We start from the raw sequence: 15,436 nt of genomic DNA on the forward strand, positions 1-15,436 counted from the left end.
ATACTGTATCTATCATAGTTTGCCGATTAACGCACCGTTTCCAATTTTCAGCTTCAGCCATTCCTACAGCACGTGAAGCGCATTATTCATTGGGTAATCGACACCCTGATAATGAGAGGATGCTGGTTGATATATGTTTTCCTGCCTTATCTGGGCTCTAGTGCGAGTTCACCTATCAAGATGCATATCACCATTTGTACGTCCCAGTTTTTTCTTCACATTGTGTTGAATGTACTAATGCCGCCACGACAAATTATTGACAAGGCCTGCTAGAGGATTCTGTTACCAGCCTGATGAAGCAGCCTGGCAATTTTCTCAGGTCCACGTTCTGCAGCCCATGATAGAGGTGTTCGACCATACTTAGTGTCCTTGCACTCCATAGTTGAACCCTGGCTAAGAAGTACCTTGGCGATAGCACAATGCCCGCGGTATGATACTAGCATCAGATTAAAAAATGCTTGGTCTTTGCTAAATTTGTAGTCTACTAGAAAACGCCAAACCATGCTACATAGCTTCTTAAATCCAGGTAACAGATTCTTCGAGCAGAGGGTAGTATAGCAGCGGTAGGAAGAATCCTAGATGAAAGAAGGCTATCCTCATAACTATCGCGTCGTAAACGCACACACACAACCAAGCTAATGATAAACCGTCTGAACAACAGTCAAAGTCTTCTCATGAATAACCAGCTCGTCCTCCGCTGGCACCTTATCCCCCCTGCGCACGCCCGAAGAAAGCAAATTCTCCGCTATAATCTCCTCCCTCCGCGCCTCCAGCTCCTCCACATCCCAATTTACCAAGAAATACCTGCCTGACAGGAACTTTCTGTCCCCACTACACAGCCAAACCGCTGCCCCGCTTGCAAGCTCCACTGTGTCATACAGGAAGGCCGCAATTATAGGGACACTCACGCCCATGTCTGTGGCAACCATGCCCGGGTCAAGGTTAACAGATGTAATGGCGGGGTACTCGGCTGCGAGGAACTCGGTTAGTTTCGTCACGGCGACTTTGCTGACGGTGTACGCGTCAAGGGCGATGCCAGTGGTTTGGGTTGAGGTGGAGGTTAAGTTTATGATTGTTCTTTCTTGTTCTGGAGAGGCTTCAATTGCCTTAAGGAAGGCCTTGGAGACGATTAGGACACCTTTGACGTTAATTTCCTACAGCTGATGATTAGGAGCGGCGTATAGTCAAGGACCAATACAACTAACCTGGACGGTCCAGAACGACTCAACAGTGGACTCCCCAATCACCTCGTTGACAAGGTATCCAGCGTTATTGATAAGGACATCCGGGACACCGCACTTGGCCACAATTGTTTCGAATGCAGCATTAATCCCCGCCTCATCCCGCACATCAGCAACCAAGGAGAGAACCACTGTTTCAGAGCTAATCTCCTTGACTTGCTTTTCCGTCTCAGCCAAGGCATCAGCAGAGCGTCCAAGAAGCGCAATCGCCGCTGCTTTAGCCTGGGCGAATGCAATCGCGAATCCCTATTTTCCTTTAATCCTCTCGCATCGCGGCTTTGCTCTGTTGGGTCTTACCCTTCCTAGTCCTCGAGTGGCACCAGTGATAACAATCACTTTTCCCGCCTGCGACAGCTTGGGCTGTTTGGGGTCTACGGCAGGATAAACATCGCGATGGGCATTCTTTGTAAAGGCCATTGCCTTGACAAAGAGATTTGGGTCAGTATTTGCGTCGGCCATTGTTGATTTGATAGTGGTTAGAGGACGAGGTGCTAGGTCAGAATTTTAAACTTGAGAGAAAGAGACTTTGGGGCAGCAAACGCGGATTTATACTGCCTAGCAGTAAGCACGCTCCAGCTGAGTTACAGTACACAAACCGCGGGGTAGCTGAGGGTGTCATTGGCGCCGACAACATGCGAGGTTGAGGACGCCACAATCGAGATGAAAAGCACGGACAAGATACTCGAACTCGAACTGGTTGGATTCCATCCAGTTCCGGTGGGCTCCTGTCAGCCAGCCCCCCGACCTTGCCTATTGTTGGCGTTGCTGTATGTACATATATATATGTATGTAGCTACGGTGCGCCCGGGAGCATGTGAGGACGCCACAAGGCCAGACTCAAGTCTAGACTCACTGAACGAATGATAGATCGTGTTCTGGTGGAGCCATTCACGCCCGCCCGCGAACCCGCGCTGCCTCGATGACACGCACATTTTTTTATTGGGTTCGGCGAACTTATCCGGAGACCACTATGTACTTGTTCTTCCAGTTCAGCCCATTTTCTAGGTCTCGTAACCCAGGGCTGCCACTCCTAATGCCGTAAGAGAAGGAAAAAAAGAGCTTACCTAGCGGAGGCACAAAGGACCTCCGCGGAGACCCAACGTGCAACCATGAGATGTCACTGGGCTGGCTGAAAATCGGGTTCGCCGTTGGTTGGTGTCAGGAGTTCCAACCGGTGGGGCTCAGCCAGCCTCCACACTCGACTCGACGGATTTCTCCGAACTGGTCCACCCCGAAATTCTTCTTCGGCCGGAATACTTGTCCTAAAGGCGTACGCCTCAATTCATGAAACACCATTAGTTAGGTTGCTCCCTTTAGCAATCCAGTCACCAAAGTTTTCTCATCATTCAGAAGAATGTGGGCGCCACGTCACCAATGTTTGTTGTCGTCCAGGAGCAGGGCGACCAATTAGCCAAGGCTCCGGCTGAGACCTTTATAAGCTAGCGTCGACCGTATTGGGCAGTAGTTTAAGCCTAATCTCAATAGTCTATGCGAACCTATCTTTTCAGGGACTAGATCAAGTGTCTTTTGGTGGAGAAAGGGTTTTTGTTGGTCCCCACTTCACCAGGAACTCCGAAGGCCCTACCTAGGCAATTGGTACGATCAAGCGCGCTCCCTTTCGTATCTTACGGCAGGCCGGGCCGGAAAATTTTGAGGAAATGCGGCTAGACACGAGAATATATAGCTTCTGTCCTCCCCCAGATTTGTTTCTCTGATCTGCCCCTTTCCTGCTCGATACCAGATTCTGGCAACTGCTTCTTTTCTTAACCAATATCATTACAACAATGGGCCACTTCCGCACAGCTGCAATGACGGGAGCTCTGCTTCTTGCAGGCTTAGCACCAGTCATCGCGCAGACTTGCACCATTCCAGCTCGGCAGATACTTGAGAAACCCTTCCTTTGAGACTGGTAGCGTGGCACCCTGGGACGTAGTGAAGGGGTGTACCGCGGGATGCCCGGGTACGCCACCTGATATTGTGGAGGACGCAGAAAACGCACATGACGGATCCTGGGTGCTGTAAGTACATCGATACGTATTGGTTTAGCTGGTCCTGGTCATTAACCATTACAGCCGCCAGCCCTTCGAGGACAACATAGCCTGGTATGCTACGCAACCAGTTACCATCGAGAGCCCAGGCGAGCCGCATAATATCTCGCTGTGGTATCGCTATGATTCACTACCTGGTATCACAGTAGAATCTTGCAGCATTGCTGTTAGATATGGTAGAACGCCTGTACAGAACATTGGTCGCTCTTCTGCAGCGCCCGACGCGGGTTGGACGCAGCTATCAGTTACTTGGACCCCTACAGCCACTGAGTATACATTCTACGTCGCGTATGGCTGCAATTACACCACACTATACTTTGATGATATTCAGTTCTGGGCGCCAGAGAGGGAGACTACTTGTTCGACCTCGACCTCGACCTCGACTTCGACTTCGTCTACGACAACTTCCACTACAACAACTTCGACTAGTACAACGGTGACTTCTTCGTCTACAACCACCACAACTTCAGACACCACTACTTCGTCCACTACTACTTCATCTACAACAACCTCAGACACAACTACCTCAGACACGACTACTTCACCCACAACTACTTCTACTTCATCTACATCAACCTCAGACACAACTACGACATCCACAACAACAACTTCTTCCACCACTTCCCAATCAACGTCCACCTTCACAACCACCACAAAGCCAACCTGTAATCCCCACCACACCAAAACCATCACCAGGACAAAGACGGTTACTGTGACTACCTGCCCTACCTCGCTCCCGGCCTACTTCGAGTGCCTTGTTGATGGTATCCACCACCATTAGTGCCAAAACTACTCGTCAAGGAAGAAAAAGAGACAGGCCCAGGATACAAGTGAACGAAGAGATATATCTAGGCTTGAGCCTTTGGATAAGCCTAGTTACTTATGTATTCCCTAATTCAAATATAATCTTGTTTTTTCAATGCTATACAGATCTTGCATTTGTCTTAGCCGAGCCCCTGGGTTTTGTCGACTGGAGGCTGAGCGCTTTGTGATGCAAATAGGAACCAGGTATTAACCAGGTGGAATAGAATCAGTGAATGCATTGCACTAAGATTAGATGGCGTGTGCTTTGAGAATCAATGTGCCATAGCCAGACAGAAGAAGCTTTCAATAACCGCTCGCAGAACTGGAGACTGATGATATACGCTTTATTTTTGGCAGTCTATCCTTCTCTAATATACCCGTCTGACCGCGTAAACCACATCAGGAATACAGCGGCCATTTGACTAACTAGCGAGTAGGTAACTGAGAATGAAAATTTCTAGGCTGACTGGCTACGGTAGTCTTGTAACAGAAATGCCACAGGTATACTCTGTGCAACTGTCCAATAATTCAAGTACTTGAAGCCGAGGCCTTGATATCCGTATCCCCAACCGTCGGAGGCGTCGTCCTAAACTGTTCAACACCCTCTACGCCACAAAGCCAACTTGCGCGGTCCTTGGTGAACGCCTCAAACCTAGGCTTCAATTTCGTCTCATGCAGACTGAAATCATCGACCGTCCCGGTGCGCAGAAGGCTGTGTCCCGGAAACACTTCGCTCGTGCGATACATGAGCGAGCCACACACAGAACAGAAGAAGTTCGTCATTGCCTTGCCGCTGATGGTGGTCTTTGACTGGGTATAGACTGAGAGGGTTTCCTTGCCGCGCAGATGTTTCAGATATGCGTCATTGATGATAAAGATGGTCGAGAACATGGACGCAGTGATTTTGTGGCAGTCTGTGCAGTTGCAGATGAATGTGTCGACGAGGCCGGGGCCTTGCGTTGGCTGCATAAATGACATTAGCGGGACATAAGTACGTCGGGGACGACCCTGGAACTGGAAAAGGCTTGCGCCTGGCGCTGGTGGCGAGGAGCAACTTACAAATGCCAACTGCACAGCTCCGCAGTAGCATGTAGCAGTTGCCTCTTCCCCTGTTGACCAGCCATCACTGGCGCTCCCCGCAAGAGGGAGATGGGGCTTCGTGTTATCAGATGTTGCAACCATAGTCTCGTCACACTCAGGCTATCGGGCCAGATCCAGTAGCTTGAGCGCATGTTCCATTTATATCTTATTTACCATCCATAAGTTGGTCCTGATTGATAATCTTGGAGATTGAACCGTGGCTGCTGGGCGTGTGCCACATTAACCTTCGGAGGAGCCCACCGGGGCTCCCACCGGGAGCTGAGCTTTCCGCACCCCCCGTTCGGATGCTAATCAGTCCGTGTGTACCATTGTGTACATGAATCAAGGTACAGCCAGTGCATAAGAAAAGGTTAGTAATCATCCCGTGTGTAACTACCCAAATTTGGAATAGGATGATCTGACAGTACCGGTGGAACACTACGGACGGAGCAGCATAAAATACTGATTAGTGATCGTTCCGTGGGCAACTTGCCGAGCTTGGAAATATTGGAAAATAAGAAGCAGGGTAACTCAATCCCTTGATTCAAGTTGCACTCTATGAGTTTCAAATAGGGCACCTATGTATGCTTTCCTTTTTCTAAGGTTAACTTCCGCCCGGCCAATACAGAACGCCGGGTAGGAAAGAAAGGATAGACAGATGGTAGGGCTTAGACTATAACCACGATGAATTGGGTTCCACTATACTTGACTATGAGAAATTTCTCTTGAAGAAAGAATCCCCCGCCTATGCGAAACTCCTATGCGTCCCATACACGGATGCCTGCCTCTCATCAAGAGCAGGGATCAGCTTACCCACATTGATCGGTTCACTCGAAGCCCGGATTGTCGTCCGGGCCTGTTGAAGTCCGTTGCCAGTGGCGAGGATCTCGATCTCGCCTTCCTCCCTACCAGCCTCAATAAACGCAACAGCCTGTCCATGGAACAGCGCAATCTTGTCGATAGCCCGGAGGCACTTTGAAAACACCGTGTCACCATTACACAACCCCTCAACGCGGCCTGGCCCCCTGACAGAGAGCAAAATCTCGTCCGTAGCATCCGGCACGAAACGGCCCTCGGAATCTACAACTGAAACTCGAACAACTGCCACATCCCTCCCAGAGGCGTTGAGAGCCGTACGGTCCGAGAGGAGCCTCAGTGCAGAAGGCACACCAGCTGTCTCCTGTATGTGCTCGGCAACAGCAACGCCATTACGGAACCCACGAACACAGATTCGACCAGGCTGATATAGGACTCCCTCCCGTGTCTGCGCTTTGTGGTTGATCACCGGCCAACGGTTTCCTATGACCGTCCCGTTGATCTCGACCTCGACCTCATCACAGTTCGAGTAGACTGCAAACGGCAAATTCTCGCCTTCTTTCCCGGGCCAAGTCCAGTGGGGGAACGCGTGGACGATGGGCTCCGAAGGCTTGAAGACACTTCTCACAAGCCAGTAATAGTCCTTTGGCAAGCCAGCAAGATCCCGTTGTCCATAGGCGCCAACGACACACGGCCAGCGGGCCGGGGCCGGTTCCCCGTAGTAGTCGATGCCTGTCCAGATAAAGCCACCGGTGACCTTGGGATGCGAGAAGGCCAGGGTAATGTTTGGTGCAATGATTGGGGAGAACTTGCTGGGATCGATATCGCCAATCGCGCCGTTCGCCTGCGGCTCGTCGCGGTCCAAGAGAGCTTCATGGATATAGGAAAATGAGCCCGAGTACGCGCCAGCCTTGTCGTAGTGGTAAACCCCGCGGGTGCAGGCATACAGGCCCTCCTCGTCCAGGACATGAAGTTGACCTGGGTGCAAGGCAATGGACTCGTCGAGGGTACCAAACAAGCATCGGTAGTGCATCCCGATTACATCGAGCTGCTGGTAATAACCGGTCTTGGTGTCGGCGAGGTTCATGACACCGCCCACAGTAACGGGGCGAGTCGGGTCCAGCGCCCTACATTCCTTGATGAGACGAGCCAGGACAGCGGCCCCCGGGGGTGTCCCCTGCATGGACAGTTCTTCGTTTTCGAGACTCCACATGAAAATCGAGGGCGAGCTGCGAAAGGCTCGAACCATGGTGCGTAACTGCTCGATGCTAGCTGCAGAAGTACTCATATTGCGCTGCTCTGGCAGGATCAGCATCCCGATGCGATCGGCGTGGCGGACCAGCTCTGGTGTAGGTGAATGGTGAGCTACTCTAATGGCATTGACCCCCATCTCAGCGCACATGTCTAGCTTGGCTTCGATGATCCGGTCTGGTAGAGCGCTGCCGTAATAGCCAAAGTCTTGGTGGAGGTTGACACCTTGGATCTTGGTCTTGACCTTGTTGATGATGATGCCATCCTCTGCCCATTCGATCCTGCGGACTCCGAACTGGATGCTTGTTGTATCCAGCAAGTGGTCACTTTGCTGCCCGACGACACGGACGGTCAGCGTATAGAGGGTGCCCTTTCCGATGTTCCAGACCTCTGGATTTTCGAGCAAAACTTCTTTCCGAACAGTGCGCTGCGACATGCCTGGCACAGAAACCGAGGAGATCGTGGCATCTTTAGCAAGACTGAGCGTGTTGCCATTCGGATCAGTGAATATGAGCTCAATAGTCACTGCAGCCGTATCTAGAGCGAGGTTCCCGACCTCTACTTCCACCCTCACTAGAGCACGCTCGGGAGAGATGTCCGGGGTAGTAACGAGAATCCCATTCTGCTGGATGTGGACATCGCCATAAGTTTCCATCCAAACATGTCGATAGATGCCGCCACCCTCCAACCACCAGCCCTCCGCCTCGGACGAATCGCTCCGGACTAGCAGGACATTGGGAACATCCGAACGAAGCAGTTCAGTCACATCAAGCGTCAACGGTGTGTACGAGGTCGTCTGGCCTCCGATCCAGAAGCCGTTCAGCCAGACGCTCGACTCCCCGGTGATCCCATCAAAGGTCAATTGGACGTGTTGGCCGGGACGAAGTGGGTCTATTGGGAAGACCGTGCGATAGTACGCGACACCTGTCGGCCACCACGCGTGCCATCCCTTGGGATAGTCGACGGGATAGTTGTTATTTGGATCGGGGTTTCGCTCAATTCTCCAGTCGTGTGGAAGGTTGACCTCGGTCCATGAGGCGTCACCGTCTCTGGGACGAACCTGGATTGCCTGGAAGGCTCCTCCCATCTTCTCGATTGCGGTTGCCTCGCCTTTGTACTGCTCCAGCTCTTCCTTTGTCAGGTCACTCCATCCGTTGGCTGTTCCAGCTTTGCCCACTAGACGGCGGGGAGCCAAGATGTCAGCACCTAGATGAAACTTCCAGCCATGGTCAAAGGATGTCCTGGTTCGCGGCTTGATGTTCGCCATACTGTGGAATGATCGTACGGAAGCCGTGGCACAAGACTGCGTGGTTGTGAAATATACTGTATAGAGTCGATCTTGCGACTCGAACCAAGGACTGGGGTAGAGTGTAATGAGATGTGTACAAGGAAGCTCGGCAGATTGCTGTCGTACCACTGCTGTCTCGGATAATAGAGGGCAGGCATTTCTATCCTGTTTAAACGAACCACGGCTGGCTCTTTATAAGCAGAGTGAGGATACTTCGTACTCGGATCCTTCACCGTAACAGCTTAATCTGGGAGGTTCGTATTCTTTGCCAGAACAGCTCGAGGCAGCTTCGTATCGATCCGCGGTTAATTCAACAGCCCTACTCGGCCCGAGAGAGCGAGAACACAAGAGTCACAGGGGATGCTTGCGAAGGCACTAGTCCCAAAGCTTGCTATACGAGTACGATCTTTTCATGGCCATTCCTTCTCGGCGGGTTTTACCCCGGATCCGACTCAGAGCTCACCCGGTTCAAATTTCCCCGCATTTGCCTGGGACCCTCGTCAAAGCTGGAGATGAGTCCTTGCCTCATGCTCCACACAACAAATCAAGTTGGAGGATGCATGGGGTTGAGCAAAGGATGGCACCCCGCCGGAGTTTGGGTATGTTGTGCGTGTCTTCTCGCAGCACAGTGCTAATGCTCGACGCTGAAGAGCCCATGTGCTTTCAGATCTCGGGGAGGCCAGAACGTATCTCTGCCTCAAAAATATATAAGAGCAGGGGTCTCTCTGTTCAAGATTGACCCACTTCAACCCTGGTCAATCCCTTCAGCGTCATTCCATCTTCCACACTCCAAAACATATTGCCCTATCTTTAGCTAAGACGTTCTTTCTGTCATGTCAGCAACCGAGATGAACAGAGTCGTCTCTGAGAAGCAAGACCGACCAGTCGAGCTTGAAACTGTCAGGCACCCCGACCCGACAGAGGATAACGATGACTTTGAATGGACCCTCGACATCTGGCTAAACCTGGCTGCCCTCTACCTCACCTACTTCTCATGCGTCTGGGCGCAGTCCGTCCCGGGAACAAGTTTGGGATTTATCCAAAAAGCATTCCCCGAGGAATCCGGTACTGCACCGTGGATCCCAGGCGTGGGAAGTCTGTGCCTCTGCGTGATCAGCAGCTTCGTCGGCGAGCTCTCTGACATCTTTGGCCGGCGATACTTTCTCTTCTTCACCACATGCTGTGGGGTCGCTGGAATGTTGATCTCTTCGCGCGCTGAGTCTGTGGGCGTCATCATCGGCGGCCAGACAATCACCAGTATCGGCTTCTCGGTCGGCTACCTCACTACGCCGTTGGTCTCTGAGATCGTCCCCAAGCGTTCACGATCCCTTGTAGTTGCAGGAACGACCTTGCTTACTGGTCTTGTTTCGGTCGGCGGCGGAGTCGGCATGGCCGGTGTGATGAAGCACAATGTTGGCGGCTACAATGAGGGATGGCGGGTTGGCTTTTACCTCGGGGCAAGCTTCTTCGCCCTCTCCTTTGCTCTTCTCTTCTCTTATCACCCCAACAAGCGCCCTAATCCAGAGAGTCTCTCGGTCCGAACGCGGCTTCAGAAGTTTGACTGGGTTGGCATCCTTCTTGCCACCGCCAGCCTGACCTTGCTACTGGCTGCGCTGCAGATGGGGGGCCACACTTACCCCTGGAATTCCGCCACGATCATCTCCTTGCTCGTCATTGGAACAGTTGCCCTCTTCGCACTGGGCGTCTGGGAGGCAATCGGCGCCACGCACCCCTTGATCCCGCGCCAACTCTTCCAACACCGCAACTACGCCATTGGCCTTACCATCAACTTCATCGAGGGCGTAGCCGCATTCGGTGCTCTTAGCTTCCAGAGTCCCATTGTGCTCAACCTCTTCGAGCCGGACTACCTCTTGTCAAGCTTGTACATCCTGCCCTCCGCCGGCGGGACAATCACCGGCGCTGTCGCGACTGCGCTCATCGTGTACAAGACAAAGGAGGTCAAGTGGGTGGCCATCGTAGGGTGTGCCCTGCTAGCGACCAGTGTCGGGGTGATGGCCCTCCTGGAACCGAACATCAATCTCGCGGCCTGGTTCGTGCCCACGACGATCACAGGAGTCTGCATCGGTGTCTTTGCCCTTCTCAACCCGGTCATCGCGACCATCTGCACCCCCAACGAGCTCGTCGCTACCTCGGTCAGTATTGGAACATCGATGCGCGGGCTCGGCGGCGCCATCGGCATCGTCATGATCTCCACCATCTTCCAGAACAAAATCACCGCGAACCTGCCAACAATGGTAGGAGGCGCGATAGTCCAAGCTGGTCTCCCCCCCGACCTCATCCCCCAGATCCTGGGCGCGCTATCGCATGGTGACACATCCTCCCTGTCGCTGATCCCCGGCACCTCTCCCGAGATAATCCGCTCCATCGTCGCCGCGAACCAGCAGGCGTACGCAGACTCATATCGGGATATGTGGTACTCGTTGATTCCATTCTGTGCCTTGACGCTTGCGTCGGCTTGCTTTTTGACCTCAACCAAGGATCAGCTTACCGGGGAGGTTACGACTGCTGTGGAGCAGCGGTTTAGTAAAGGGAAGGGACAACGTGAGGTGGAGGGCAAGGGTGATTTGGAGTAGGGTAGCTAGTGCATGGTTTCACCTTTAGGCTCCGCTCTGTCTCCCGATATCCTACGTGGAGGCATCCGTACCTGTTGTTACTTGCTTGAAGACGCTAGGGTAGTCTTGCTTCTTAACTTGGAACCAACTATTCCTTATTACTCGCGCTCTGACAATGGACTCTAACAACGGCGTAGGGAAACAGACCACTGTGACTATTGGAACAATCTTATCAACAACAACATTCGCAAATCCTCGGCCAATCGGGCCAACTGCGAAGCAGCCAAATTCACTATTGTTGCTGTTTGGATGCTTTTGTGAGAATTCGCCGTATGTGTAACAGATGGAGGGCTACGAGGGCACGTACCATATCTCCCGTGTGCAGACTACCGCAATGTTGGTTGGTAATAGAAGACCCGGTGGAATTACGGGATTGCTACGAGAACCGTTGCCAGAGCTAAGCCGAATACTGTGCCATTCACATTTTGTGCTATTGTTATAGTAAAGGCTGAGAGACAGCACCCCAATTTCAGCCCATCATGCTCCCCCACCCATTGTCGACATGTATCAAGGCCCCATTAAGTAGCTTTGACCTTGTGCCATGCGATAACTCCAAAGCGAGATCGGCAACATCATCAAGACCACAGAGGGGAACCCGCAGAGCTTGCATGACATCTCTCGTCTTCTGATATCCTTCCGTGTTGATGCCGCTGCGGAAAGCATCGGTGACATTTGTGTTCATCGCGCCCATCATGAACGCGTTGCAGCGAATACCCTTGTCTGCGTAGAAGGAGGAAGTGTTCTTGGTCAGGCCGACGAGTCCGTGCTTGCTGGCTGTGTATGCCGCACCTACCCCTTCGGTCAGTTCATCCCAACGCGACCATAGGTCAATCAGCAAAGACTTGATCCCACTTACCTGCAGCCAGTCCCACCTTACCCGCCATGGACGCGATGTTCAAGATGTGCCCATCCGGCTTCTCCTGAGCCAGAAACATTTGAATCGCCTTCCTGGTGAGTAGGAAGGGCGCAGTGAGGTTTACAGCGATGACTCGGTCCCAAAGTGCAGGATCGAGGTCTCCAGCGGGGTCAAACCGGTCCATAATCCCGGCATTGTTCACCAGGATATGGAGCGTTCCAAACTCAGCCGAGATCTTGCTAAACAGTTGGTCCACTTCCTCATGGTTGGAAATGTCATACACGTAACCTTTGATTGTCCCCTTGGCAGACAGTTCCGAGATGGTCTGCGTGATGCGCTCTTTGTTGATATCGCAGATGATGACTGTTGCTCCGGCTTCGAGATACTTTGTCGCAATTGCCTTTCCTAAACCGCTTGCTCCGCCAGTGACGAGGGCGATCTTGCCGGCGAGGACGTGCTGCGCCATTGCAGTATTCTGAGGATGACGTGAACGCCGGCAATATGTTTTAGTAAAGCTCGTTTTGGTTGCAGGGCAATAGCAGAGGGTACAAGTCGACTTTAAATCCCTCGAAGTACCCATCAGGAGCCAGATGGATATGAGTAACCGAACCGACCATCCGACAGCGATGCGTATTCTGTACGAAAAGCGTATTCTATACGAAGATCCGCCTCAGAGTCCACTAATTATGTTCTCTCCTTTTAACCGACATCATCTCGCCGCCGCGGCTTCAGCAACCCCCGAGCGCCAGATTGAGCCAGGGTCAAGGCCGGCGCAGTTAGATAACTGCTCCGCGTCTCGGTTTCCTCCCTTTCCGGTATCTCTTTGTGCAACATCACACTCTCGTTTTATGCTATTGGCATCAAGGATGGGGCCCATCTCAATCTTTGAGCCATACTAGCGGGACCCACTAACTACTAGGTATACGCGTGTACGAAAAGCCGGGTCCACTGAGTGGTCGGTGGCCATACGCAATACGGAGGTCCCAGGGCCCACTCTTCCTTCTGTAGAACTCGCTGGCCACAAACAGTAAACCATCGGGGCCAAGCCTTGTTTAGCTTCTGCAGAAGCCAGGTCAGTCCCAGGGACGGAACCTGCGGGGAGGACCTGCTAAATATCCCACCGCAGCTACCAGCCTAGAGCTGTCAAGTACTCGTCGCGTCTTTCAGACGAGAGGATTGATGGCGTCGCTTTTCCACTTAATCCTTTGCGCTGCAACCGAGTATATAGTCGACCTTATTAGAGTCCACGCCCAGATCTTCATTGTGACGATCATAGCCTCCTGTGAAGGTTACCCCGAGGACAGGCAAATCGCAATCAATCCGCGCATCTAAAGGAGCACGGAATACTATCTACTATTGCTGCATGCAAGATGTGTTCTGCTCTAAGGGAGCTCTCTACCACTTACCTGGAGTAAAAGGTGCCAGTGTTTGTGTTGGAAGCCTTCGGCGGCGATGCAGTGGCCCTGGACCGACCCAGAAAAAACATGATTCCCCAACACGTCAAAGCAAAAAGGTCCGTGTCACCTCTTTGTCGAGCGGCAGCTGTCTCCCGGAAGCATGTGGTGACAGGGTGCGCGACAAGGGACGGGATATCTCGGGATAGGAATGCACCGAGCAAGCGAACCGGCGTAGCCATAGTGTACTTCCCCAGATTCATCAAGCCTTGCGAATAAACACGGGTTGAACTGACAGCCAGAGGCGTCAAGGAGCAGACCCACACCCTTGAAGCAACTACCCCCCCACCATCCACGATCGACATCTGGGATTTGGAGATCCATGATTGGAGAGGCTGCCCCAATGACACAACCTGAATCGAGCCTGAAGTATCGGTGCACACATTTCGCAAGAAGCCCTTGATCCAGTGGAAAGAAAGCTCTCCAGAGCTAGAGCCCGTCAACGGGATTAGTGGACACTCAGCCACGTTCACTATCCCGAATGTGAAGGACATTTGTGCCTACCTCTCAGTTAGTCCAATCCTCAAAATCCTTCGCGTCTGGGCGAATGGGGATCGCGTGGGCCCGTTCGGGGCGGATAATGTCAAGGTGGACATTAGCGATCGTCTACGCCGCAACAGGGTCAATACTATAAAGATTAGAGTATTAACAACGATCTACAATCGCCTGAAGGCGGACGTGGGCTCTACCCTCGTCATGGGGTATCCGCCCTCCTTGAGTTATCCCGAGTTTGCGCCCGCTGAGAACTAGGAGTATGGTCTACAGGGACTGGTGGTTATCGACTGGGTTCGTGAATCGAATCATCGTTTAAGGTGTTTGTTTAGGGATATGAAGAAACTGATATCCCTCAGGGTGAAGGGGAAGACAGAAACGTAGACCTACGCAATTGCATTTTAACCAATTCAGACAGATTGTTACCTTGCATCACGTTTGATGTGTTCCCTAGCTGGAGTCCCATAGATCCACGAACAATCTATTTCACTCAAGGCTTCAGTCTCCAGGCTACGGAATATGATTATCACCATTACAGCAATTGATATAGGGTTGTATCAGTGGAGAAGGGCCCGCGACTCCGTTTCAAAGGACCGAAAGTACTTCTACATTTGGGTCGCGTCAAGGATTCAGCCACGTGGAACGAAAAGTGGTAAGGCCCACGAGGCCTTATCAGTCAGGGAAACTTATAAGGGATGCACTCGCATGCAATTAGGAGGAGGGAAAGGCTTTAACCGACAGTCAGCATGGCTGACGAACTAAGAAGCTGCATGTGCCACGGTGGTTGCAGAAGCTCCAGGCCCCTCTTCACAAATATGAGGGCCTTAGAAGCCATCTTCACTCTAGAGTGATGGCATCTGGCATTCGTAGGGAACATGGCAGAACGGGGCCGATATTAGTCGAAAAAGGAGATGGCGCAGTAAAATTTGATTCTAGAAGCCTATGGGTAAAAGTGCAAGGGATGGCCGAATCCATATTATGGATCGTCGTAGCGATACTCTTAGTCCCAACGTGCTCCCAAGTCCCGCGTGTCAGAAGTGGATCAGGGTATCATCGCAGTAATGGTCACCCTCATTTTCGGCTGATAATACCCCGGGGTTTATGGTGAAGAGATTTCTCCGTCCCAAAGCAACTCCTGTCGGATTGAATTAGTGCGACTCCCCGTGGGGGAGAGCTCCCATATTCCCGGAGAAACGAGTCATGTGCGCGCCCCTCTCTCATCAGGTTGAAACCGGCCTTCTGCCTGGACTAATGTCTAGCGACCTTTTCGTACTGTCCCCTTCTAACTCTACCACGTCAGTATGCGGGGAATGCTGGCACTAACTTGTGGGATCAGTCAAGAAACCCGGTCGCGAAGTGATGAGCACGCCTGTCGCAACACATCAAGGGCTAAGAATGTGGAGCCGAATGGGGGCCCCAATTGTATTCATTCATGAGGAGCCTGGGCCTCTGGCTGAGTCGTACTCGTAACTT

The 15,436-nt window shown here is 52.2% G+C and overlaps 6 protein-coding genes across 6 annotated transcripts; 2 read left to right on the forward strand and 4 right to left on the reverse strand.

Annotated features, from left to right (window-relative positions):
- Nucleotides 1-423: 423 nt before the first annotated feature.
- BJX68DRAFT_238020 (SDR family NAD(P)-dependent oxidoreductase) lies at nt 424-1,982 on the reverse strand. Its single transcript, XM_071040273.1, has 3 exons — nt 1,539-1,982; nt 1,206-1,487; nt 424-1,154 (listed from the first exon to the last, which is right to left on the reverse strand). The coding sequence occupies exons 1-3, from the start codon at nt 1,698-1,700 to the stop codon at nt 636-638; spliced, it is 963 nt and encodes a 320-aa protein (XP_070898811.1). The 5' UTR covers nt 1,701-1,982; the 3' UTR covers nt 424-635.
- A 1,043-nt stretch (nt 1,983-3,025) lies between these two features.
- Nucleotides 3,026-4,070, forward strand: BJX68DRAFT_255566 (uncharacterized protein; the record flags this gene model as incomplete). The annotated part of the gene is made up of 3 exons (XM_071043058.1): nt 3,026-3,085; nt 3,147-3,259; nt 3,314-4,070. 3 exons carry the CDS (start codon nt 3,026-3,028, stop codon nt 4,068-4,070), a joined length of 930 nt encoding a protein of 309 aa, XP_070898812.1.
- A 544-nt stretch (nt 4,071-4,614) lies between these two features.
- BJX68DRAFT_276124 (GFA family protein) lies at nt 4,615-5,275 on the reverse strand (the record flags this gene model as incomplete). The annotated part of the gene is made up of 2 exons (XM_071048011.1): nt 4,615-5,056; nt 5,153-5,275. The coding sequence occupies 2 exons, from the start codon at nt 5,273-5,275 to the stop codon at nt 4,622-4,624; spliced, it is 558 nt and encodes a 185-aa protein (XP_070898813.1). The 3' UTR covers nt 4,615-4,621.
- Nucleotides 5,276-5,918: 643 nt separating this feature from the next.
- On the reverse strand, nt 5,919-8,507 carry BJX68DRAFT_267276 (glycoside hydrolase superfamily; the record flags this gene model as incomplete). Its single annotated transcript, XM_071045777.1, has 1 exon — nt 5,919-8,507. The coding sequence occupies one exon, from the start codon at nt 8,505-8,507 to the stop codon at nt 5,919-5,921; it is 2,589 nt and encodes an 862-aa protein (XP_070898814.1).
- Nucleotides 8,508-9,376: 869 nt separating this feature from the next.
- On the forward strand, nt 9,377-11,122 carry BJX68DRAFT_255568 (major facilitator superfamily domain-containing protein; the record flags this gene model as incomplete). The annotated part of the gene is made up of 1 exon (XM_071043059.1): nt 9,377-11,122. One exon carries the CDS (start codon nt 9,377-9,379, stop codon nt 11,120-11,122), a length of 1,746 nt encoding a protein of 581 aa, XP_070898815.1.
- Nucleotides 11,123-11,630: 508 nt separating this feature from the next.
- Nucleotides 11,631-12,483, reverse strand: BJX68DRAFT_267278 (SDR family NAD(P)-dependent oxidoreductase; the record flags this gene model as incomplete). Its single annotated transcript, XM_071045778.1, has 2 exons — nt 11,631-11,950; nt 12,018-12,483. The coding sequence occupies 2 exons, from the start codon at nt 12,481-12,483 to the stop codon at nt 11,631-11,633; spliced, it is 786 nt and encodes a 261-aa protein (XP_070898816.1).
- Between the last annotated feature and the right edge of the window lie 2,953 nt (nt 12,484-15,436).

Source organism: Aspergillus pseudodeflectus (assembly GCF_044049435.1).
Source record: "Aspergillus pseudodeflectus strain CBS 756.74 chromosome Unknown BJX68scaffold_23, whole genome shotgun sequence".
In the NCBI taxonomy this organism is placed as follows: Eukaryota; Fungi; Ascomycota; class Eurotiomycetes; order Eurotiales; family Aspergillaceae; genus Aspergillus; species Aspergillus pseudodeflectus.

Coding starts and splice junctions, on each gene's coding strand:
- BJX68DRAFT_238020 (XM_071040273.1), bottom strand. CDS start 1,700: ATGGCCGACGCAAATACTGACCCAAATCTCTTTGTCAAGGCAATGGCC. Junction 1,488..1,538: donor CCACTCGAGGACTAGGAAGG/GTAAGACCCAAC, acceptor AAAGGAAAATAG/GGATTCGCGATTGCATTCGC. Junction 1,155..1,205: donor AGTCGTTCTGGACCGTCCAG/GTTAGTTGTATT, acceptor CATCAGCTGTAG/GAAATTAACGTCAAAGGTGT.